Source organism: Vipera ursinii (assembly GCF_947247035.1).
Source record: "Vipera ursinii genome assembly, chromosome: 1".
Taxonomy (NCBI): Eukaryota; Metazoa; Chordata; class Lepidosauria; order Squamata; family Viperidae; genus Vipera; species Vipera ursinii.
Window position 1 is genome coordinate 119,133,754 of NC_139512.1, and position 24,621 is coordinate 119,158,374.

General features: G+C 42.7%; 1 protein-coding gene across 3 annotated transcripts; it reads left to right on the forward strand.

The window, feature by feature from the left end:
- Positions 1-3,489: 3,489 nt before the first annotated feature.
- On the forward strand, positions 3,490-22,916 carry LOC310634397 (gap junction gamma-1 protein-like). 3 transcript variants are annotated; one of them, XM_083352752.1, is made up of 4 exons: positions 3,490-3,613; positions 11,693-12,841; positions 14,944-16,146; positions 19,169-19,829. In XM_083352752.1, exons 2-3 carry the CDS (start codon positions 11,710-11,712, stop codon positions 14,949-14,951), a joined length of 1,140 nt encoding a protein of 379 aa, XP_083208878.1. In that variant the 5' UTR covers positions 3,490-3,613; positions 11,693-11,709; the 3' UTR covers positions 14,952-16,146; positions 19,169-19,829. The 3 variants fall into 3 exon arrangements, with proteins under 3 accessions (XP_083208878.1, XP_083208879.1, XP_083208877.1); XM_083352753.1 differs by lacking the exons at positions 3,490-3,613; positions 19,169-19,829 and adding exons at positions 4,427-4,553; positions 22,230-22,916 and having other exon boundaries at positions 14,944-15,123; XM_083352751.1 differs by lacking the exon at positions 3,490-3,613 and adding an exon at positions 4,427-4,553.
- The last annotated feature ends 1,705 nt before the right edge of the window (positions 22,917-24,621 follow it).

A 24,621-nucleotide genomic window follows, 5' to 3' on the forward strand; every position in this document is an offset into this window, starting at 1 on the left:
CGCTGCTTATAACATTGTATATGCTCTCTCCTAGGTTTTTTTAATAGCATTGGTATATTTTTAATTGTAGAATATTTTAATAGTTTATTTTATGGCTTTTTAAAATTGTATGCTATCCAAATTCACACTTGTGAGATGGCAGCTATACCTGTATACATTTGATGGATAAAATAAACTTAATGGAAGTTACTTCAGTTTTAACTGAATCTGTTTTGGTGCTTTTATCACAAATCACTCATCCGGCTTAAAACTTTTATTTCAGAATTCAAAGTTCAAAATTTAAATTCAATTAAAGAGAACACTAGAGTACTTTCCACTTGGAAAATTTGTCTGTTTTTGTGTCTCTATGCAAGAGATGCATGCCTTTTTTTAACTTGGAAAAATGCTCTAAAAAATAAAGTTTTTTAACATGTGGCTAGGATCTCACGCAATCTTACCAAGGCCATGGCAAACTATCAGTCCAGAAGAATTACTCCTCCCTGAAATCTTCCTATAAATGTAAATTAGGTACTTACTTTTCAAGCTGTCTGTATTAGCATTTTAAATGCTGCCTTGAAGATTTTTTAAGAAAACCTTTGTTACCTTTATTTTTTAAAATCTTAATAGAATTACATTAACATTCAGCCTACCTCTGAGAGTAATCAAATTGCTTTACTATTATTTTAACAATTTTCTTTATTCCTTCTACAATTTATTTATTTGGGAGGATGCTGGCCTACATACAGAACATGCCTTGTTGATCTGGGCTGCAAACTCCAGATAATCACCAGGAGACAGCAAAGTTTTAGATATTTTTTTAAAATTTCTCTTGCATTCTCATCTTATGTTTGTCTGCATTTGTGCAGCTGGGGTTGAGGAAGAATTATATTTCCTTTTTTCTGGGTGATAAGAGGGGAAAGGATAGATGAAGAATCCTTACTTTTATCTGGACAACAGTGCACTTAGTTAAATAACTTAAGACAGAGAAGGAGTAAAAGGCCCCAAGGTCATTTAACAGGGAAAGATTATCACTCAACTATAGAGCACAAGTTTTACATAACAGAACGTCCCAGCTGAATCTTACTATCTCAAGATAAGTTCCAAAAAAACTTCTGCAATTTGAAAAGCTGTTGTTCACTCTTTTTCTTCTCTGCCCCCAGGCTTGCACAACATTCCAACTAAATCTGATTCCAAGTAGCTCAAAATTGTACTAGAAACATTTTTCTAGTAGTTTCTCATCAGGTTTGGCCCTCAACTTTTGGGGGGGAAATCATCCAAACTCACCTACTGCTGCTACAGTAACAACACAGGGATAATATATATGAACTAACTAGGATAGTCTGATAATAGTTGGATTTAGAAACACATTAAAACAAATCTGAAGAAACTGTTTCATGACCTAGGACTGTATGTTATGGATAGTTTAACTTATCATTTACTGAACGAAGCACCATTAGTTCTGATTATGAACTGAAATGGTTTAGGTCATAAAACCTGTCAAGCTACAAACCGTAGCAATACTGATAGTACAAATCTTCTAACTGTGATTTAAGAAACCATATACGAATTAAGCAAATAAACACATTTTGTTTTTACTTATTCAAATAAACATCTGGCTAAGTAGCTGACTGGTGGCAGCAAACAATCCTGCTTAAGTACTTTTTAGATTTTACTTCATGCTTCTCCAACTTTTCCTATTAAAAATGGCTCTAGCAGAGTTGACCCATAGCAAAAAGGAAAATTTAAGGATCCAGCATTTCATTGGCTTTGAAATGAAATACAATTTGTACTGTTTGTTAGCATATGTGTCACAAAGCAATTTGCAAGTGAATGTGTCTTGGAGCCCACAATGGGATTCTTCAATTGACCTGCAGTTGCAATAATTAAAAGTGCTTCATTTTATCCATGCAGGTTTTGTTTACTGATGCCTCAGATAACATTTCCAAATTAATGGAATGTTCCATATGTGAACTAAGGAAAATGATCTGTTATGCACTCAATAACTTCTGCAAGTTGGTTAAAAAAATGGAAAGAGCAAATTGCATTTTCCCAGCTTATTGCTTTAGCTTGAAAATTTACATGGAGATGGAGAATAGTTACAATTCATATTTCTGCCAGCAAAATGTATGTTAAATATTTATTTGCAAAGGGAGGGAAGGAGAAATAGAAAAGAATGGTTTTGCTTTATAAAAAATACTGCATTTTCGCAAGGTTTAGCAAGGGAGGAGATAGCACACCTATGCAACTCGGAACTAGTGTTATTTGCTCATGAGGAATCAAAAGGAAGGCTTTGCACATATAATGCATGAGTCCCTTTTCTGTTTCTCTGTGATTTGTCTGGCATGTCATTCTCCAAGTAAGATAACTACTTAAATAATTAGATCTCAACACACGAGCTTGCAAGATTTCTGTATTTCAGTATCCTTGGTTTAATAAACAGATTGATCATGGATGGGACAGTACTTACTTTGTCTAAGCCAGGGGTAGGCAACCTCGGCTCTTTTATGACTCATGGACCTCAACTCCCAGAATTCCTGAGTCAGCTATGCTGACTCAGGAACTCTGGGAGTTGAAGTCCATGAGTCATAAAAGAACCGGTCAGCTAAGCTGACTCAGGAATTCTGGGAGTTGAAGTCCATGACTCATAAAAGAGCCGGTCAGCTAAGCTGACTCAGGAATTCTGGGAGTTGAAGTCCATGAGTCATAAAAGAGCCGGTCAGCTAAGCTGACTCAGGAATTCTGGGAGTTGAAGTCCATGAGTCATAAAAGAGCCGAGGTTGCCTACTCCTGGTCTAAGCCCACAAGGAGCAAGAGAGTGACACACCTTGAATTCTATCTGAATGTTCCTGGGCCTAGGCCCTAGGAGGTTCAGCCAATCCTCCACCCTGTCACTGTTTTGTCACTCCTAACAAGTTACTTGAGAGGCCCTTCATACTTTTTCTGGGCAAAGCCCAGAAGATTCCATTCTCAGTTCACCATCTAACAACCCTCTTCATCAATGCTTCTTTCCACAGAAGGGTTGAATACTACATATCTGAAAAATTTGATAAAAACCTCTCTATTTCTAGACCACTATTTCTAATGGAGGAGTGACCATAAAACAGGGGGTCTTCAAACCTGGCCCTTTTATGACTTGTGGACTTCAACTCCCAGAATTCCTCAAGCCAGGCACTCCCACAATTCTGGGAGTTGAAGTCCACAAGTCATAAAAGGGCCAAGTTTGAAGACCCCCTGGCATAAAGGAATCGGTGGTTAATTTAGCAACTAGAGATTCCTTTTTTGGACTTTGGACGTGCCTTTGGCTCTTTGCCGTGCAATCGCAGGTCTGTTTCTGAAAATATCTGCATTGCAGAATGGAAAAGGTGTTGATGTTCCTAAGTCTTCTTGCTTTCGAAAAGAATCCACGGTCTGACCGGTTCTTTCTGTCAGATCCTTTAACTAGCCTGCAGGTTTGATTGTTTGCTCTTTCGGTTAGTTTGCTCTCGTGCTAATGCGGCAGAGGACCGAGGGGAAACCTATCTATACTAGCTCAACCAGTCTTTCCGAACAAGGAACACGGTGAGCTGAAGAGGAGTTACAGCTTAAAGAGGATCGCCGATGCCGGGCCCGTTGCTCCAGCTCCTGAAATCGACAGGCGAGTAAACTGTCCGGCCTCTCTGCGGTGCAGCTTCCTCTTGCACGTCCGTGGAGATTCTCAATTAAACCAAGGTCACGGTTGTCCCAAAGATCCTTTTCCAAAAGGCAAGGAAAAAACCCCCCAACAAATTCCAGTCGCCACTTGGAAAAAATAGAACCTTTGAGGTTTCTCTTGCACGTGCTTTTTCCCCAGGGCGAAACATCTCTCATTTCCACAATGCTTGCGAAGCGCGATTACTTTTTATTCCCCCGTGGTGTTAACCGCCGTCCGCACGATCACCAACCACGCTTGCTTTGGCCGACGGCGTGCCTGCCTCGCTTATTATCTATCCCTCGAGTTCTGCGATGCCGCCTAACTGGCTGCCAGTATTGCAGAGCGTTGAAGGAAAAGAGGTCCTTTTTCTTTCTTCGCCCACCCCCCACCCCCTACTCCCACCCCGACCAAGAAAACCAATGTTCCTTTTCCTTAAAGCAGAGAGGTCTTCAAACTTGGCCCTTTTAGGACTTGTGGACTTCAACTCCCAGAATTCCTCAGCCAGCGTGCCTGGCTGAGGAATTCTGGGCTTTGAAGTCCACAAGTCCTAAAAGGGCCAAGTTTGAAGACCCCTGCCCGGGCTTCAAGGAAAGTTTGTTTTTCTTCTCCGGCGCCGCTAGATCGATAAAGAAGGCGGGGCCGCACTACTGGGGTGGGGGATATCTGTCGACGTGTAAACACACCCTTTGAGGCACGCGGGCTTTTTGCCCGCTCACCTCCATCGCTCGTTAAGTCTCCCTCGGATACTCCGACGGAGGGAGGGAGGAGGAAAAAGGGGCGGGGGTCGTCCTGGAGGCGGAGCTGAAGAGGCGGTGACCGTCTGTAGCCCCTTTGTTCGGGCGGGCGGGAGAAGAGGAATTGCACAAGGCGCGAGTCTTTGTGAGGTTCGCCGGGCGCGTATCCAGTAAGTGGGCTTCCAGGGCTTCGGGATGGATTGGGTTGAGGGTCGCCGGGTGTCCTGTCTTGCCGAGCCACGCGGCTCCTCTGCAGGGAGCCCAGTCCCGATTGCGCGCGTGGAGAACGAGGCTCTGACGCCAACGTGGGAATCCCGGGGAGGGAAATAGAAGAGTGTGTGTGTGTGGGGGGGGGTCGTGCTAGGGCTTCTTAGGAGTTGGAGGAGAAGCAGCAAACCTTCCCCACCCACCCCCAATTCCCCTGGATCGGATTCATGGCCTTTCCCTCCTTTTTCGGTTTCTGGGTAGTTGCGCTTTCAGGAAAGGATTCTCCCGTTATGCATGGAAGGCTTTTTGGTTCCTTTGTGCGATACAGCAATGCTGTTCTTGGAAATGCATTGTTTCGAGCCGTGATCGTAGTGCCGCCGTCCCTTTGCCCGGATCGTGGTTTTGAGCTGCCTATTAAGCGACCCCTTCCTTTTGTTTTGCTCAGGACCTTGGTACCCCCTTCCCCTTTCCCCTAATTTACTGTAAAGCATTAACACTAGGCTTTTTTTTTTATCAGCCCGAGTTTCCACCGGGAACAAAATCGCTCCGGAGCCAGATTTTTTTTATTTTTAAAAAGGCTTAATTGGAGAGGGGCCAGGATGATATACCTGGGACTTGGGAACAGTTGTGTTTCATGTTTTGTGAAGTATGTTTACCCCAGTTTGATAGGAAGGGGCCCCGTTGGCAGTCAATACTTGAAATTATGTATAGTAATTAAGGATGAAAAGAACTGGACATAATGACCAAGATTATATCCACATGTATTTTGGTACGTCTGATTGAGGTATATTGGCTAAGAAAGCCCACTTCTGTCTCATTTGGTAAGTTGTGTCTGTTCTTTTGGGCAGCAGTCTTAAGCCAGTTGGTTCTCTGATGTTGTTTCTTGGCTCCAGGCACATGGCCTGTTATTGACCATTTTTTTATCCTGGGCAGTTCCCCCCTCTCCCCCTCCCCCCTGCCTTTTGAACTTTAATACTACAGTATTATTATTTAGATTTCTTGAGTTCTGATGAAAAGTTCGCCTCAATGCTGGCTAAGAAATGTGAATACTGAAGGAGAAGGTTTATGGAGATTACCTGATTCTGGAAAGTTGCACAAATTAGTATTTCTAAAGCCACTAAACTGACGGTGTAATTTGTATTTGCCAATGCTATTATCTGATCAAGCAAACAAGGTTTATCAGAATGATCTAAATTACTTTTGTCCAGGTAGCAAAACTGTGGTTTGGTGCATAAAGAAATTTCCTGGGGATCTTGTTAATGTTGCATCATTTTTTTTAAACTCAACACTGTTGCTTCTTGAAAGAATGAAGGGGAGAGGAGACAATTTTTTCCACTCCAGGATACTGAATTGTTAATTGTTAAAGCAACTACAAGAAAATTTCTTTTATCTTCCACATTCCTGACCTTTTCTTTAGGGCCATCCTTCTGTTATTTCCTTACATGCCTGAAAGATTGAGACTAGCAGAGAATGTGACAATAATTTTCTATGGACTTAAAATATTTATTTGAATGGCTAGAGTTATTAACTTATTCCAGATTGTAAACTGCAATTATCACTGTGCCCTTGCACCTGTAGACAGTATATGAAGCCTTGCATTCATTTTAAGGTAGAAATCTTATAGGTTGGCTCTGGACTCCATTCACTTATGATACTGTAGGTTTTTTTAAAGACTCTCTGGATAGAAGAGCTTTAGATCCTGCATAGTATTCATTCTTTTTAGCCACAGGGAACATGAACTAATTGCAAAACTGCCTAAGCCCAGAGTTCACTTGGAAGCTAAGTAGCTCCTGAGTGCCTGCATTGTGTGTTTAAAGAAAATAATGCTGGGTCCATACAAAGTGCATTTGTTAAACTGAAGTAATTGAGTTCTGAATGCTCTGAAACAGCTATTCACAATGAGGGCACCTTCTCATATTACATTATTTTCTTTTTGGACATAGCTGAGCACAAAGTATTCCTTGCATAGAAATGTGGAGTTTCCATGTGGGAGAGGCACTGGCTCCCAGGATTTCATTTAATTTGTTTTATTTACTACAAGTTTATTCACTGCCACTATCCAGAGATGTAGGCAAGGTATTTGATGAGTTTTACAAACTTGCTTTGTGTCTTGGAAATAAAACAAAGCTTGCAGCCACTCATACCCACACAAACTTGCAAACTTTCTCAATTTCAGATGTGTTACTTAAGGAAAGAGTGCTTAGTGGTAAAGTCATTTTTGTAATAGACTCAAATCAGTCTTTTGCTGTCTCTGGAATAAAACTTTTTAAGTGTTAAACAGGAAAACACCAAATCCATACCAGCAAGTGTTTTGTAGCTACACATATCTTGATAACCAGTGTATTTTGAATGTTACTATCAGTAAATGACTATAAAGTGTGATTTATGAAGTGAGGGAGGATATCTTTTCTCTTTAAATGAGATATTTAAAATCTGAGTGTAAGATAATAGTGCTCACCTGCCTGAGTTAGTCCTTCTCCTCAACTTCCACTCTCTCCCCACCTGACTCAGGACACTGCTCTCTGTACCAAACATTTGAATTGCCTTATCTATGCCTTAATTTACTTTAATTCTGCTATGATTGTTTTTGGCAGACATCCAAATTTTTGTTTCTTTTGCTCTTTAGTGCTGAGTAGGTAAATAAGTGATAATATCCCTGTTGTATTAGTCACCTGGATTTAATCACATAGTAATGGTGATAAACTGATTGATTCAGGCAGGGTAGAACACTCATTTTAGTTTAGAAATGTTTTTTTTCATGTGAAAAAAATCAAGTATTGGGGGAATCCAAAGCCTGTAAGAAAGTGAGTTTCTGTGAATTCAGAGACTTCTTCTCTGAACAATTGATAACAATGCATTCTACAGGCATAGGTACCTCCAAATATATGACATTGATTGAACAGTCCTGTGTGTACCTCCCTGAACCCTACTGAATTAGGTTAATTGGCACACTCTGAGGATTGTCACTTTAATATTAGCTGAATGTTTCACTGTTTCTCCAATATACTGTTAACCTGAATATTTTTAGGAATAGTCGTTTTTCTTTTACCACTGAGGATGTTTTCTCTTTCCAAGGATAAGAAAAAATGCAAATACAAAAATCAAAGCACTATTTTCAAATCTTACACCGATTGCGTCCTTTAGCATCATCTGGAGAGGGTGGGTAGACCTAAGCAAATTTTCCTGTTATTAAGAGGAGTGCCAGAATGAAAAAGCATTCACCACTGCTTCTCTTTCATTATTTCCAGATGACCCTCTTTATCACCCAAGTTTCCCGATTGCAGATTAAATGGAACTAGGATTAAATGATTACATTTGACTGTTTCTACATCTGTAGAGTAGATCATACCTACTGTTATAAGCTGTATGTTTAAATGTAGGTAGGACTTACAGAGGGATGCAGTGGCTCAGTGGGTTAGGACGCTGAGCTTGTCGATCAGAAGGTTGACAGTTTGGAGGGTCGAATCCCAGAGTGCCGCGTAACAGAGTGAGTGCCTGTTACTTGTCCCAGCTTCTGCCAACCTAGCAGTTCGAAAGCACGTAAAAACACAAGTAGAAAAATAGGGACCACTACGGTGGGAAGGTAACAGCGTTCCGTGCGCCTCTGGCGTCTAGTCATGCCGGCCACATGACCACGGAGACGTCCTCGGACAAGCGCTGGCTCTTCGGCTTTGAAACGGAGATGAGCACCAGCCCCTAGAGTCGGAAACGACTAGCACGCATGTGCGGGGGAACCTTTACCTTTACCTTTTACCTTAGGACTTACAGACAGCCAGTGAGCTCTCCTCCTTTAGTAAGGTAAAAGAAATTACATAGTAGGAGTTTTCATCCTTAATGCAGTGAAAAGCCTTCTCTTCCCAGACACTTTAAACTAATCTGATAGCTACACTGTGGTTACCCAGCTGTAATATCCAGTCACCATGTTGATGACTAAGATCTCTCTTGCAGTGATTGCACACATCAGTTGATTGAAAAGAGATTACTTTGTGTGGGCTGGGGAGGGGAGGAAATTACAAGTGGAACTGAGATAATCTATTCTAGAACTTGTGATTGGCAAAGTCAAGGGTTTTGATTGGCTTCTTGATCACGTCTCTACCCCCATCTGGAAACTTATTTCACTGCTTTGGGTTTAATTCTCAAAGAGATTAAGTTAGATGAAGGTGGTGGGAGCAAGAAACAGAGAGCATTACGGAGCCTGCTACTTATGACCTGGGCAAGCAAGCATCAGTGAAGAACAGAACTGTGCCGTAGGATGACAGTTCCTACTATGTGGCATCCTTTTATGGGTACCTCCCTTTCTTCAAGACACATTCATTGTGCATGACCACTGGAGCGTTATGCCCATCCCAGGCTACCAGGATGTGGCATCCATCCAACAACTAAGACAAACTGACTCACAGAAGGAGCTTTCGCCAAACCTCTTTAATGGATTTTAGGGCTAAATGGACAGTGAAGGAATAGGAAAAAGAAAAGTTACTAAAATTTACCCTTGCAGTTAATTGCTTCTGTCCAGTTTGGTTGACTTGCTTCACATCTCTTCAGCCTTCTGTGTGAAGTGTTGTGATGTCCACACAGGAGTTTTTAGCGACACGGTGTCCATCTGCTGGAATTACACTTGTCTTCGGTGCAAAAAAGCATCTCCTGGTATTGTTGGGGGAGAAGGATTAAAATTAGCTGCAGGGGGATAGGTTGAAATTTACAGTAAATCCAGCCGCAAGGAAACTTAAAGGCACTTGAATTGTGCCTTTGTTTTTTCCTTTAGAGACAATATTAATTTGGGAGTGGAAGCTTAGATGAGTTGAGGAGAGGTGCCTTCTCCTCCTAGGTGCCATATCCCAACCCAAGTGGGATCCCTTGAAGTTTCCAGTAGTGATAGAAGATTTTTTCGGGTACTTCAGTTGACCACAAATTTGCCTTGAGGCTGAATCTACGAACAGTGAGAAAAGAGGGAAGGAAAGAACAATTGCTTTCTGAGTCTGTTCTAAGGGGTGATAACTACCACCTTTTAATAAATGTACGGTAGTCAATATAAGAGGGACGCGGTGGCTCAGTGGGTTAGAACGCTGAGCTTGTCGATCAGAAGGTCGGCAGTTTGGCGGGTCGAATCCCGAGTGCCGTGTAGCAGAGTGAGCGCCTGTTACTCGTCCCAGCTTCTGCCAACCTAGCAGTTCGAAAGCAGGTAAAAATGCAAGTAGAAAAATAGGGACCACTACGGTGGGAAGGTAACAGCGTTCCGTGCGCCTCTGGCGTCTAGTCATGCCGGCCACATGACCACGGAGACGTCCTCGGACAAGCGCTGGCTCTTCGGCTTTGAAACAGAGATGAGCACCGGCCCCTAGAGTCGGGAACGACTAGCACGCATGTGCGGGGGAACCTTTACCTTTACCTTTTAGCTTAGTCAATATATGTTAAACTGGTAGGAATTCATGGCCAATTTTGGTTCACATGGTGTGGTAGGATGGAGGGTTTGTGGTCACTGTGTGTTAGGGGGAGGGAGCACGGGGGGGAGGCTCAGCTAATCTCAATGTACACATGTTGTACTTTGACAATAAAGGTTTATTATTATTTTGCATTTCTTGTCTTTTTGCCTCTATAAATTCATGTGTTTCTATGTGAACATGTGTGCGTGTGTGTGTGCGTGTTCATATGCATGCTGATACATATTTAAAAAGTAATGTATTCAATTGCTGTGGAGACTGTATGTGTTCAACTGACACAGAGTTAGTGTGGTTTTCAAATTTGAAGTTAGCTTTTTAAGGAAATGAAATTAAGCTTGACATCATCTGGCTTCAGTGGTTTCTAAAGGCCTGTGGAAAGATTGGGGAAAATCCACTTTCAAATCTGAGAATTTCCTCATCTTTCAAGTAGAAGTTGTGTTTGGATAAATATTGATTAAATACCTTGCTTCTAAGGGAAGTTTAAAGATTATTTTATGACTGCATGATTATAAATAAAATTAGTCTGGTACCAAGTCCATGCTGGTGGAGTTTTCTTGACAATGTGGATTTTTTCTTTCAATATTGGAAGTTGTTTACTATTAATTTCTTCCTTGATGTGAAGTTCAGTGAATTTTGTGGCTCTTGTCAAAAATCTCACATGTGGTTCCACTGAGGTCTTGGTAGTTGGTGATCTCATGAAATCTTATCCATTAAAAACAATCAAATCTAAAGAAAAGGTTTGGGAAACCCACTGTAGCATCTGAATGCAACTGATTTGCCTTTGAAAAATATGTACTTGAAATCAAAACTCAAGTATTTTTAGTTCATGTAAATGTTCTGAAGCCCATGAGGGTTCAAAGGAAAAGTTCAGAATCAAACTTGAATTTCCTGGGAAAGTTTTCTTACTAGCATTTGAAAAAAAAACCTTCTTGAAGTTATTGCTTGCAATAATATATAAACAAACAAATACAGTTTTGGATCGCATGACTCTGATGTTATGTAGTTTTGTTCGAAGGAAGGAAGTAAGTTGTAAAGTAGTAGAAAGGAGATTTTAAAGTACGTAGAAAAGCTACGTATTTCCCTCCAGATGTTACAGAAGGGGCTATGCTTGAGACAGCAAGTGCTGCTGGTGAAGGCACCCTTGGAGTAGGATGGCACATGTCTTCCTGGGGATCTCTGTCATGCAGCATTAGACAAGTACTGTTGTTTCATCCCTGCTATGGATTAAAATAAAGTCTTCTGGAATTGTGTTTTGTCAAAGAAGGCAGTAGACCAAAGATTCATAAGCCCTATTCTCTGCTGACATCACCCCGAGCATTTCTCTGAGATTCATCAACTCTGACATTTCTGCAGTTAATTCTTATTATTGTGGGCAGTGAGAATGGAAAGGAATAGAAGGGAAAAATAATATCTTTGTCCTTTACGGATCATAAGGCTCCCTATTGCTGTCATTCCAGGATTGCTCTGTTTGTGTCCTTGAGTGTTTTCTTTTTATTTTCTTATCTCAACACTTTATTATTTTGGTTTTCCTTAATGCTTTGTGCTTTCAGGGGTGGGTGGAGATGAGTGAGGAGAGGGGGATCTTTTCCTTGACCTCTAGAGTGGAATGATATGACAAATTCCTCTCAGTTTAACCTTTTGCCTATTGTGTTTCTTGGCTGCAGGCCTACGCTGAGCCAAGATGAGCTGGAGCTTCCTGACTCGCCTCCTTGAGGAGATCAACCAGCATTCAACCTTTGTGGGAAAGGTGTGGCTGACGGTGTTGATTGTCTTCCGCATTGTCCTGACTGCGGTTGGTGGCGAGTCAATCTACTACGATGAACAGAGCAAGTTTGTTTGCAATACACAGCAGCCAGGCTGTGAAAATGTCTGCTACGATTCCTTTGCCCCCCTTTCGCATGTCCGTTTCTGGATTTTCCAGATCATTGTGATAGCCACACCCTCGGTGATGTACCTGGGCTTTGCACTGCACCGGCTTTCACGCCAACCTCCTCGAAAAACCCGGGCACCTGTGGTGCGACATGGTGCTGCCCGTGATTATGAGGAGGCCGAGGACAATGGGGAGGAGGACCCCATGATCTTTGAGGAGATTGAGCATGAGAGGGTGGTGAAGGAGCCTGAGAGCGAGAAACATGATGGCCGCCGGCGCATCAAAAATGATGGTCTGATGACAGCATATGTGCTTCAGCTGCTGACCCGTTTAGCCTTTGAGGTGGGCTTTCTGCTGGGGCAATATATGCTCTACCAGTTTGAGGTTAACCCCTCCTATATATGCAAAAGCAGTCCCTGTCCTCACACAGTGGATTGCTTTGTTTCTCGCCCCACCGAGAAAACCATTTTCCTCCTCATCATGTACGCAGTGAGTGGGCTGTGCCTGCTTCTCAATATCTGTGAGCTCTTCCACCTTGGCTTTGGGGGGATCCGGGATGCACTCCGTGGCCTTAAGGATGATGCTACGCCCCCAAAGCCCCAATATGCTCAGAAGGATCCCTCTGCACCCCCAACCTACCACTCTCTGAAGAAAGAACCCTCCAAGGGCCAATTGGCCAAGGAGAAATTGGGTTACAGGGGAGCGAGCATGGCTGCCGAGCGTTACCCTGTGGCATCGAGACTCTCCAGCCATGAATTGGAGCGGCTGCGTAAGCACCTGAGGGTAGCCCAGGAGCATCTAGAAATGGCTTTCCAACTGCAGCCGGAGGGTATCGCCAGCCCTTTGCGAAGTAGCAGCCCCGAATCTAATGGATTGGCTGCGGAGCAGAATCGCTTCAACTTGGCCCATGAGAAGGAAGGGGTAGCTTGTGAACGACCTAGTGGTAAGTGGGATGAGGAACAAGCTTTTGTTTGGAGGTCAGTGCCAGTGTGTTAGAAAAAGTCAACCATCGATGGGCAAGAATGGGCCATTTTGGCAGGAGCCCTTATTCTGAGTCTGAATGTGGTTATGTTTAAAAAGCAATTAGTGTGAATAGTTGGTTTCTTGGGGCTGTTACCTGTTGGGTCCACTTAGTTCTCTGAACCAAACATGCCTCTAAGCTCTCTTTGCAGTGTGCCTGGGACAGTGAACAGTTTTTCTCATTAGGTAGCCCTTCTGAAGATGGTAATTTTAAGTAATTTTATTAAAGACTACCAATAAAGAGGAATATTTGTCGCTCAGGGTTGAAATTGGTAGTCCTTGATGCTCTCTAAGCTTGGTTGTTGTCTTGCAGATGGGTGATTATCCAAAGTAGGTAATATGATGTTACCTACTTTGGGTAGTGAGATGCTTGCAAGACAACAACCAAGCTCAGAGAGCATCAGGGACCCCTCATTGAAGACTATAATGACAGTAGGACTTCTCATAATTTCTCCATGAGGTTTGAATTGCCAGCTGTTTTGCCCTTTCCATAGGTTCAAGTTGTATCATTTGCTAGGACAGGCATGTAAAGTCTGGCATAGAATAAAAAAACATGCATGGATGCTGATGGATAAATCTTAGCCATTGTATGGTGTGACAACGCAGAATCAGATATCCCCAGGAAAGCTGGGAACCCCCAAAAGTATTGAAGGGTGGGCTGCAGGATCTGTTCTTCAGGGATTGGAGTGAAAGGCTGTCCTAGTCCTATTAGACCTCTCAGCGGCTTTTGATACCATCGACCATGGTATCCTACTGCGGCGTCTCAGGGGGCTGGGAGTGGGGGGCACTGTTTTGCAGTGGTTCTCCTACCTCCTGGGCCGCTCGCAGTCGGTGTTGACGGGAGGACAGAGGTCCACCCTGAGATCTCTCGTTTGTGGAGTCCCTCAGGGGTCGGTCCTCTCTCCCCTCCTGTTCAACATCTACAATGAAGCCACTGGGTGAGCTCATTCGTGGTTTTGGGGTGGGGTATCACCAGTACGCTGATGATACCCAACTTTTTCTTTCCACCCCGAATCAACCCAGTGATGCCCTCACCATGATGTCCCATTGCCTGGAGGCGATCCGGGTTTGGATGGGGAGAAACAGGCTTCGTCTCAATCCTGACAAGACTGAGTGGCTGTTCATACCGGCATCTCAGGCTGACCAGCCTTCTCCATCATTAACAATAGGGGATGAGGTATTACTCCCCGTTGATAGGGCTTGCAACTTGGGCATCCTCCTGGATTCACGGCTCAGTTTTGAAGATCATATAGGAGCCGTGACCAGGGGGGCTTTTGCCAAGATTCGCCTGGTGCGCCAGTTGCATCCCTATCTGGACCAAGATGCTCTACGTACAGTCACTCATGCGTTCGTGACCTCCCGGTTAGACTACTGCAATGCCCTCTACATGGGGCTACCCTTGAGGACCACCCAAAGGCTTCAACTGGTGCAGAATTCTGCTGCGCGAGTTTTGATGGGAGCTTCCCGATACTCCTGTGTAACACCTCTTCTCCGTGAGCTGCATTGGCTTCCGGTTGCCCTCCGGGTGAGATTCAGGGTGCTGGTAATGACCTATAAAGCCCTAAATGGCTTGGGTCCGGACTATCTAAGGGAACACCTGCTGCCGGCATCATCTTCCCATCGTCCTGTGCGCCCCCACAGGGAGGGCCTTCTCAGGGTACCGCCGGTTAATGAATGCCGGCGGGTTATTCCCAGGGGAAGGGCGTTCTCTGTGGGTGCGCCTGCCCTATGGAACCAACTACCCACGGAACTTAGGACCGCCCCCGACCTTCGCTCATTTCACCGGGACCTGAAAACTTGGCTCTTTGATCTGTTTGGTCCAGACTGTGGGGTTGTTAATTTAACTGGGTTTTAGATTTACTCTTGGGGCTTGAATTTAATTTAATTGTTTTAATTGATTTTAATTTTTTTGTATTTCATGGTTTTAACCGCCCTGTAAACCGCCCTGAGTCCTACGGGAATAGGGCGGTATACAAATTCAATAAAATAAATAAATAAATAAAAACCTTTTCTTCTTATTTCCAGGTCTCTGAAGCATTGGACAACTGCTTGTCCCACAGGTGACAAATAGAAGTGGAGGGAACTGAAAGCATGTACATAAGTGCACATAAATAAGCCTGATGTTTGGAAGTACCCCGATGGAAGAGTCGGGATGAGAATATGCTCCAATCCTATTTCCATGGAAATAGGAAGGAAAGCGAAAAGGTGATAAATATGAATCACCACTTCCCAGATCTGGGTGGGCGGGGCAGCTGTAGTGATTATTTTCATAAGTCTTGGTATGTGTGTTTTTTTATGGGTCTAAAAGGGAAACTTTTTTTTTAAACTTTTATACGTGTTGTACAGGTACTGTTGTTCTACCAAGGGGGCATTTTGTCTTTTTTCACCTCTTTCCAACGGTACTGGATTATTAGCTACATAGCAATTGCCTCCCTCTTTATACTTTATATTATTTCAGTTCGCTGTACATAAGAGGAGATCTCCAACTTTCCAGGATTTTGCACAGGATTCATCTGCGCACAAGTGGACTCCCTAATTTTTGGTTTCCTCTTCCCTGACCACCAGATAATGGAAGAGATTGGTGGTTGGGCCAAAGATAATTCTGCTGCATTCCAGGATGCTGACTTATGAGCAGCGTCTGCCTTCCTTGCCCTCTGTGGGGGGCTGTGCTTGGTTCCCTCTGAATGGTAGGGGGGGACCAAAGTCACGTTTTGAGTCATCTCAGAGACAGACATGATTTTTAAAAAATTTTTTTTTAATGTTTTTTAAATATAATTTACCGGAACGGTTCTGAAGTTTTGTTCTTTTATATGGATGTATAATATATACAATTTATATATATATATATTTGGTAAAAAGAAAGATTTTTTTATAGCAGTCTTGATGTCTTGACTCTTCTTGTAGGGAAAAAAAGTAATTAGTAAGGTTTGCATAGTTTTATGGATGGTTCGCAATGAGAATTGCAAAAAAGGTGTGGATCCCAGCAAATCAATAAATAATGTAAGGAAGGAGAAGGCATTGTGTATTTGCAGCTGAGTTAAATCCTTAAAATATTTGGGATGTTCCAACACCATAAGACCGATGCATATATATTGTTGGAGGGTTAATAATTTGGCTTATTTTCCAGCAAAGAAGGTAGATAGGTTTTAACACATTAAAGCTTAATGCACCAATTTCAATCTTATTTTTTGTAAAAAGTCATAAAGTATGCTATGAATTTTTGAGTAGGTTTTTTTTTTTTTACTATTTATTCATTTTATTTATTATTTATTATTTTGTTATAAAATATACAGCTTTATTTTAAAGACACCAAAAAGAGAGCTAAATGGCTCAACTAGAGACACAATATTTTAGCTTCTGCATGATTCATTTTTATATACAAGATATGTTTTTTTATGTTTTATACAAAATTCCTTCCTGTAAAAAATATATATAAGGAAGCAATAAAGTTCAGGAATGCAGAAAATATCCTATCAAATATCAGTAGCTTAAAGACTGCAGAATAAATACAAAAATACACCAAAATCATTTTTACGCCTCTTCAACTGCTTTTTAGAAACAGCAACTGGGAGTAAACAAGAACTATTTCATGTCAAACAACAGTAGTCAGGCTAGTGATACTAGAACATAAAATACACAATAAATAACTGATTGCAAAATCAGTAGCTTAAAGACTGCAGAATAAATACAAAAATACACCAAAATCATTTTTACACCTCTTTTTAGAAACAGCAACTGGGAGTAAACAGGAACTATTTCATGTCAAACAACATTAGTCAGGCTAGTGATACTAGAGCATAGAAAAACACTGAATAAATAATGGACCCCAAAATTGCCAAAGACAACAAAATGGGAGGAATGAAGAGATCTAGTACAATTTTTCCATCTTAGAGATCAGCTCCTCACAGATTTTTCTAAGTTCCGTATTTTCTTTTACCTTTTGCTTGATGCTGCTCTCCAGCGACTGGATCCTGATCTCCACTTTGTGCAGCTTGGCATCAAGCGCAGTCACCTCCAACTGGGCTTTGCTTCTCACCTGGGCGATCTCCACGTTCGCTTGGTCTATCTTTTCCTCCGCGTGAGCCTTCAGGGCTTGGTACCTCTGCTCCTCCTTCTTGATTCTTTCCACGCAGGCCTCCATGGATTTCTTCAGAGTTTCTTCATTCTTTTGAAATCCTTCGATGGCCTTGTTTTGTTTTATGAACCGGTTGAAGAGCTCAGAGACAGATGTTTCCAACGAATGCCGGTCTGAAATAGCCTGCTGTTTTTCATCCAAGGCTTTCTGAGCTTCTTTCTTGGCAAGCTCCGTCTGGCTCTGACAGTCCTCCATCATTTCTACCATGAGGTCCTCAACCTCGGGAAAAACGTTTTCGATTTTTTTCTTCTCCGCATAAATCTGGTCGTGCTTCTTCTTCCATTCCAAGGATTCCTGGTGCTTTTCCTGTACCTTGGCAGCGAGGCTCTGGACAATAGTATCCTTCTCCAGCTGGGCCTTCCGCAAGACATCTTCCGTGACGGTGGCCGCTTCGGAAGGCTGGGCCCAGGAGAAGCAGGGCGCGTCGCAGCTGGCGGGGAGCTGGGCTGGCGTCTTGGTCTTCATAGGCTTCAATATTCCCTGCGGCGGCACATTTTCTTTCTGCGATGGCTGAAGGATGGAAGTCCTGCTCGTGGTCTCTGCAGATGTCAAAAGTATTGCGTGGTTTTCAGCCGCTATGTCGCCACCGACATTTTCTCCATTTAAAGAGTGCAGACTCATCGGAGCAGTGGACGTAGTCAAGAGACGATTGTCCGCAATCTCTGCTATAAAAGCAGCCTTTTTCTTTTTATCTCTAGTCATGATCTTGCATTTCTGAGGACTCCTCAGTGGCGCCTTCTTAGGCTTCACTATTCTCTGCGGCGGCACATTTTCTTTCTGCGATGGCTGAAGGATGGAAGTCCTGCTCGTGGTCTCTGCAGATGTCAAAGGCATTGCGTAGTCTTCGGCCGCTATGTCGCCACCGACATTTTCTCCATTTAAAGAGTGCAGACTCATCGGAGCAGTGGACGTAGTCAAGAGACGATTGTCCGCAATCTCTGCTATAAAAGCAGCCTTTTTCTTTTTATCTCTAGTCATGATCTTGCATTTCTGAGGACTCCTCAGTGGCGCCTTCTTAGGCTTCACTATTCTCTGCGGCGGCACATTTTCTTTCTGCGATGGCTGAAGGATGGAAGTCCTGCTCGTGGTCTCTGCAGATGTCAAAGGCATTGCGTAGTCTTCGGCCGCTATGTCGCCACCGACATTTTCTCCATTTAAAGAGTGCAGACTCATCGGAGCAGTGGACGTAGTCAAGAGACGATTGTCCGCAATCTCTGCTATAAAAGCAGCCTTTTTCTTTTTATCTCTAGTCATGATCTTGCATTTCTGAGGACTCCTCAGTGGCGCCTTCTTAGGCTTCACTATTCTCTGCGGCGGCACATTTTCTTTCTGCGATGGCTGAAGGATGGAAGTCCTGCTCGTGGTCTCTGCAGATGTCAAAGGCATTGCGTAGTCTTCGGCCGCTATGTCGCCACCGACATTTTCTCCATTTAAAGAGTGCAGACTCATCGGAGCAGTGGACGTAGTCAAGAGACGATTGTCCGCAATCTCTGCTATAAAAGCAGCCTTTTTCTTTTTATCTCTAGTCATGATCTTGCATTTCTGAGGACTCCTCAGTGGCGCCTTCTTAGGCTTCACTATTCTCTGCGGCGGCACATTTTCTTTCTGCGATGGCTGAAGGATGGAAGTCCTGCTCGTGGTCTCTGCAGATGTCAAAGGCATTGCGTAGTCTTCGGCCGCTATGTCGCCACCGACATTTTCTCCATTTAAAGAGTGCAGACTCATCGGAGCAGTGGACGTAGTCAAGAGACGATTGTCCGCAATCTCTGCTATAAAAGCAGCCTTTTTCTTTTTATCTCTAGTCATGATCTTGCATTTCTGAGGACTCCTCAGTGGCGCCTTCTTAGGCTTCACTATTCTCTGCGGCGGCACATTTTCTTTCTGCGATGGCTGAAGGATGGAAGTCCTGCTCGTGGTCTCTGCAGATGTCAAAGGCATTGCGTAGTCTTCGGCCGCTATGTCGCCACCGACATTTTCTCCATTTAAAGAGTGCAGACTCATCGGAGCAGTGGACGTAGTCAAGAGACGATTGTCCGCAATCTCTGCTATAAAAGCAGCCTTTTTCTTTTTATCTCTAGTCGTGATCTTGCATTTCTGAGGACAATTTTTGAGTAGGTTTATTAAGATGGAGAGTTTAATTAAGATGGAAGAAGTGCCCTATCCTGGGTCAAAGTTTTGGCTAATTTAACAATCATTTATCAAGGAGTGTTTTGCCAAGAACTGGGAGGAGGCAAAATCCAATCGCCTTATTGCCAGGCAACAATATAAGAATATAAGCAGTGTCCTGTCAGATAGGACCTTTGCCCCACCTAGGTCAGCAGTCTCACAGTGGTCAAACAATTGCTCAAGGAATGCCATAAGTCTCTCAGCAGATGGCCTTAGGGCAATACTGCTGCCATCAAAGCAAATAGCCATTAATCTCCCTGACTTTCGTGTACTGGTCCAACTGTTTTCTGAAACCAGCCAAGCTAGTAGCCAACACTGCATCTTGTGATAGCAAATCTTAAAACATTGAATTATGTGTTCTATTAAAAAAAATCCTTTTGCTGGTCCTGATTCTTCCAGGATTCAGTGTCTTCCTGACAGAAAAAACAGGAAATGGGCCCAGATTGAAAAGCAGCATTTAAAACATAAGGTGTTGGTCCAAGATAGTTTTCTTGCAAAGTTGCTTTGAAATTGCACCTGTGGAAAACGATTGCCTTCCTTCATATGATGCCTCAAGCCAAGAGCCTTCCTGATGCTCTTTGCTGTGGTCTAGCTGAGAAGTGATGAGAGCATAAATCAGGGGTCTTCAAACTTGGCCCTTTTATGACTTGTGGACTTTAACTCCCAGAATTCCTCAGCCAGCTTCCTCAGCCAGGCAAGCTGGCTGAGGAATTCTGGGAGTTGAAGTCCACAAGTTATAAAAGGGCCAAGTTTGAAGACCCCTGGCATAAATGATTGTTGCAGGATTGTATTGAGCTTAGGGATGACCACTTATATGTTACCCATTTTAATCTATATATCTTGGGGGTTCTCAAATTTTGCAGCACCTAAGTGTCAGGTACAGGTTTCCACAGGCAAAGTAAGAAGGAAAGCTCAGAGTGCCTTTTGACAATGCCCTAAATTTGCTTGTGCAAGCCTGATCGATACTTTAAATAGTTGTGCCCTAATAAGTTGTTGGAGCAACTTGCTTAGTTAATAACTTAACAGGCTCCCCTCATAGAGTATTATACAGGTAATCCTCAACTTACAACATTTCATTTAATGATTGTTTGAAGCTATGGCACTGGAAAAAGTGACAACCGCACATTCAACTGTTGTCCCTGTAGTCACGTGATCAAATTTCAGGTGTTTCCTCAATCTGCTGTTTTGGGGATGTGTTCTACCAGCTCTCTGCTCCCCAGGCAACACAGCTGAAGTCATGTTATTTGGCAGTTATGGAAGTCCAGCGTATCTCAGACGTCTCATTGTGGAGGCCAAATTATTGGAGCTGTTCTCTCTCTCACCTTTATAGGGATGTGGCTGAATTGGGTTCCTGGGCTTCATGCAAAGAGATGAGGTGGGGAATTCAAAATTGTTTAATTCATAGTTTCTTAAAGCTACCTTGTGAAGGTTGGTCCATAAATTATTTCAATATACTATTAAATCTGAATTGGAATGAGCTTGCAGAGGAAATAGTGTCTGAAGATGAGAGAAATGAAACCAGGCTTCAACTTATAAACACTATATATCCGTATTTTACCTATATACCTACTGTACAGGTAGTCCTTGACTTAGATTGAAGTTGAGCAGAAATTTCTGTTGCTAAGTGAGGCATTTAAGTGACTTTGATCCCATTTTGCAACACAATTATGAAATGAAATCACTGCAGTTGTTAAAGTGAATCATGCGGTCATTAAGTGGATCTGGCTTCCCCCATTGACTTTGCTTATTGGACGTCAGCTGGGAAGGTTACAGAGGGTGACCACATAACCCTGGGACAGTGCAACCGTCATAAATCCGCAAGCTTCCTAATTTTGATCATGCGATCATGAGGATCCTGCAATAAACATAAGTGTGAAAACTGGACATGTCATTTTTTTCAGTGCCATTGTAACTTTGAATGGTTACTAAATGAATGTAAGTTGACTCTTGTCTGTCTGTCTGTCTGTCTATCTATCTATCTATCTATCTATCTATCTATCTATCTATCTATCTATCTATCTATCTCTATTTATCTATCTATCTATCTATCTATCTATCTATCTATCTATCTATCTATCTATCTATCTATCTATCCACACACCCACCCACCCACCCACTTCTGCTTTCAACAAGAGAAATTTCACCTAAGAGCCATGTTGGATCACACTAGAGCAGGAGTGTCAAACCTCCGGCCCATGAGCCAGATTCGTCATGCCGAAACCATGCCCACCCGACCTCTGGCAATGGGGGAAAAGTTGCAATTTGTCGGGACATGTCATGTGACTAGAGGCTGCACTAGAGGCTCTCCTCCAACATGTAACCCAAGGGTCAGCCTATTGCAAATACAAGCAGGAGGGAGAGAGCACTCCTTGACTGCTGTTCACTCTTACAATACCTTTCCTACAAGACAGACCACAGTAGGGTAGCCTCCTGGCTGTGAATCTGTACCCTACTTTCTCACAGCTTTTCCATCCTACCTTGCATTCTTTTTAAAGTATGATGGCTAGAGCTGCATTTTTCTGTGTGCTCTTCCATGCGCAGAGGTTTTATCACTGCCAGCATAACCTCCCAGAGTTGGGGACAAGAATAAGAAGACAGCGCTTACCATGTAGTAAAATTGCCTGCTAGGTCCCTTGTTCTTATACCTGCAAGAAATATTTTTTGTCACCTTAGGGAAGGTATGGGTGATGTTCACCTGATGCACTGTGCTTACAATTAATGAACCGTGGTTTGTTTAAGTGGGGCTGGGTTTGCACTGCCATGCTAGGCTGAAATGTGAGGGTGTACAGGGACCTCTGAAATATCAGGACAGTGTCGTTCTGCCCTGTTTGTGAAATCCTGAAAGGGAAGAAGAATTGCTCCTTTGGGCTCTGTCAACAAACACTGCTTTCACTGAATTGGGCAAAAGTCAATGTCTGCCAGGAAGGGGAACCAAGATGAAGGAACTACAGTATTTTCTGTTCATCTGCCTTGGGAGCCATCTATTGACAAAACTTGGTATTACCTGCAGAATATAACGAGACTCCAGAGTGGAAGTTCAGTGGCTGGCTCTCGTCCTGTTGTGTCTGCTCTCCAGTGCTATCTTGGAGCTTGAAGCCAAATTGATCCTCTTCCCCGGCTGCTTCCTTCTCTTCAACAAGTACCTTGAAACTTACCTGCAAGAATTTACACTGAAATACCCATACCTATACTTTTTCAGGAATAAAAAGTTATGTTTTCTGACATTCGTTAGACTGTGTGTTTTCTGTTTAGTAAAGTGAGCACAAAGTGTCCCAGGAGTGGTATCTTTTTTAAAAAACAAAACAAAACAACACTACAGAGCAGCATTGACAATTTTCTTTTAGAGACTTAAATCTTTTATTTTAACTGTCATTGTTTTGGAAACAATTTTCTAATTAGGCTTTTACAATGATTGCTGATTAGGAAGCAGTTTCACAAAGCAAGGGGACTCCTACACCCTGGCCACCCGGCCACATTCTGATTAAGGATACTCTGTAGCTGCAAGCAGGACTTCTGTCAGCCTGTCAGCCTCCAGACGTTCACCCCATCCTCAGGGCTTGTTTAAACCAATTGACCTTCTATTTCAGACATCTCAATAGTGAAATTGAAACTTTCCTCCTTGGGTGGAATGTTTATCAAGTGACAATATCTATTGCCAAAGGCAGACGTCACCAGTTCCTAAACCAAGCTAAACAGGTAGACCTCGACTTACGACCACAATTGGGGTTAGAATTTCCATTGCTAGGTGGTGGTTAAGTGAGACATCCTGATTTTAAGACCCTTTTTGCCAAGATTGTTAAGCGAATCATTGTGGTTGTTAAGTGAATCATGCGGCCATTAAGCAAATCTGGCTTTCTCCATTGACTGCTTGTCAGAAGTCAACTAGGAAGGTCACAAATAGCAATCACACTTGTGTTGCAACCATCTTAAATCTGTGTGTTTTCCAAGTGCCTGGCTTTTGATTAATGTGACTGGGGAAGCTGTGATAGTTGTAAGGTGCAAATACTGGTTGTAAGTCATTTTTTTTCCCAGTGCCATGGTAACTTTGGTCACTAAGTTGAGGACTCTCAGTATTTGCTGCATTTAACTGGCTCTTTTTTTAAATATTAGAGATTTCTAAATATTTCAAAAATAGGCCCACCTTCCTGCTCCCCCAGTATTCTGATTATATATATATATTTACTGTATATATGTGTATATTTGTGTGTGTGTGTGTGTGTGTGTGTGTGTGTGTGTGTGTGTGTGTGAAATGTTTAAGTATTTAGAATGCACTTGCTTAGGTCCCAAACATGGGACAAATCTTATTTCCTGTTTCAGCCTAACCCAAGGCCATCTACAGGCAGTAGCCACAGCAGTGGCAGCTCATATTTCTGTAAATTTTTTGGCTTGCTAACAAAGAATAAAGGGAGACAGATATGATCATTTCAAACTTGTTTGTTCTCATCAGTCAGCCATACCCTTCTGAGATTCGAACCTGGGCCGACTGCGTCTTAAGCAGTTGTTTTAACCCCTAGACCCTAAATATATATATAGGTAGGTAGGTAGATAGGTATAAATGTATGTAGGTATGTATGTCCTGCAAGTTTCCTCTTGGTGTTTGTAGAGCCCCAAGACTAAATCTGTGTCTGAAAGAGCATGAGGAGAGAAAGACACAGTGAAAATGTAGTATGTCAGGCCTGAAGATCATTAATCAAAAATGGGCAATTTTTTCTCCATTTTTTTAAAGGAAGCATTCAGATCTCTAGAATTCAGAAAATTTGCACATTAAGTTAGCTGAAAAAGTGTATGGCTGTTCTTTGATTAATAAGAATCTCGACCACCTCTTATTCTTTTTCTCAGGTTATGAAACTCCTTAAACTTTCCTTTCTAGTTTGGGAAAACAGGACCGCAGCTCTTCTTCTGTTCAGACATAAAGGTCCAAGATAGTCAGACAAAACTACAATATATGCATTCATTTGCTGTCCTTGTGGGCTGTCATCAAGAGGGAACAAATGGAGGAGGAGGAGGAAGGCTATCATATCCCTTCCTGTCTGCTCAATATCGCCCTCTCCAACCTGAAATTAGATGAGGATCCTACACTTTTTATTCTGTGGGTGGGAGATCAGCTAAGCAGAGGCACTTTTGAGTAAACAAAACAAATGGGGAAGATTAAGCGGGTTCTCCACTCCAGTCTTGGTTATCCATTCTGATTTTAGCTAATAAAATCTAAGGGCAAATGAGACGTGAGTCCTCCGAATCTGGCTGCGAAGGCCACATTGAAAAAAGATAAGGCACTGGCACCATTAAGCCCTGAGTGCTTTAACTCTGGGTCCATATGAAGAAGATACCTCGTTGCAGAGGGTCTAGAGTGAAGAGATCCGAGCAAGGCAATGGTTTTCCGTTAGGAGAGCACTATGTTGCTA

Coding starts and splice junctions, on each gene's coding strand:
- LOC310634397 (XM_083352752.1), top strand. CDS start 11,710: ATGAGCTGGAGCTTCCTGACTCGCCTCCTTGAGGAGATCAACCAGCAT.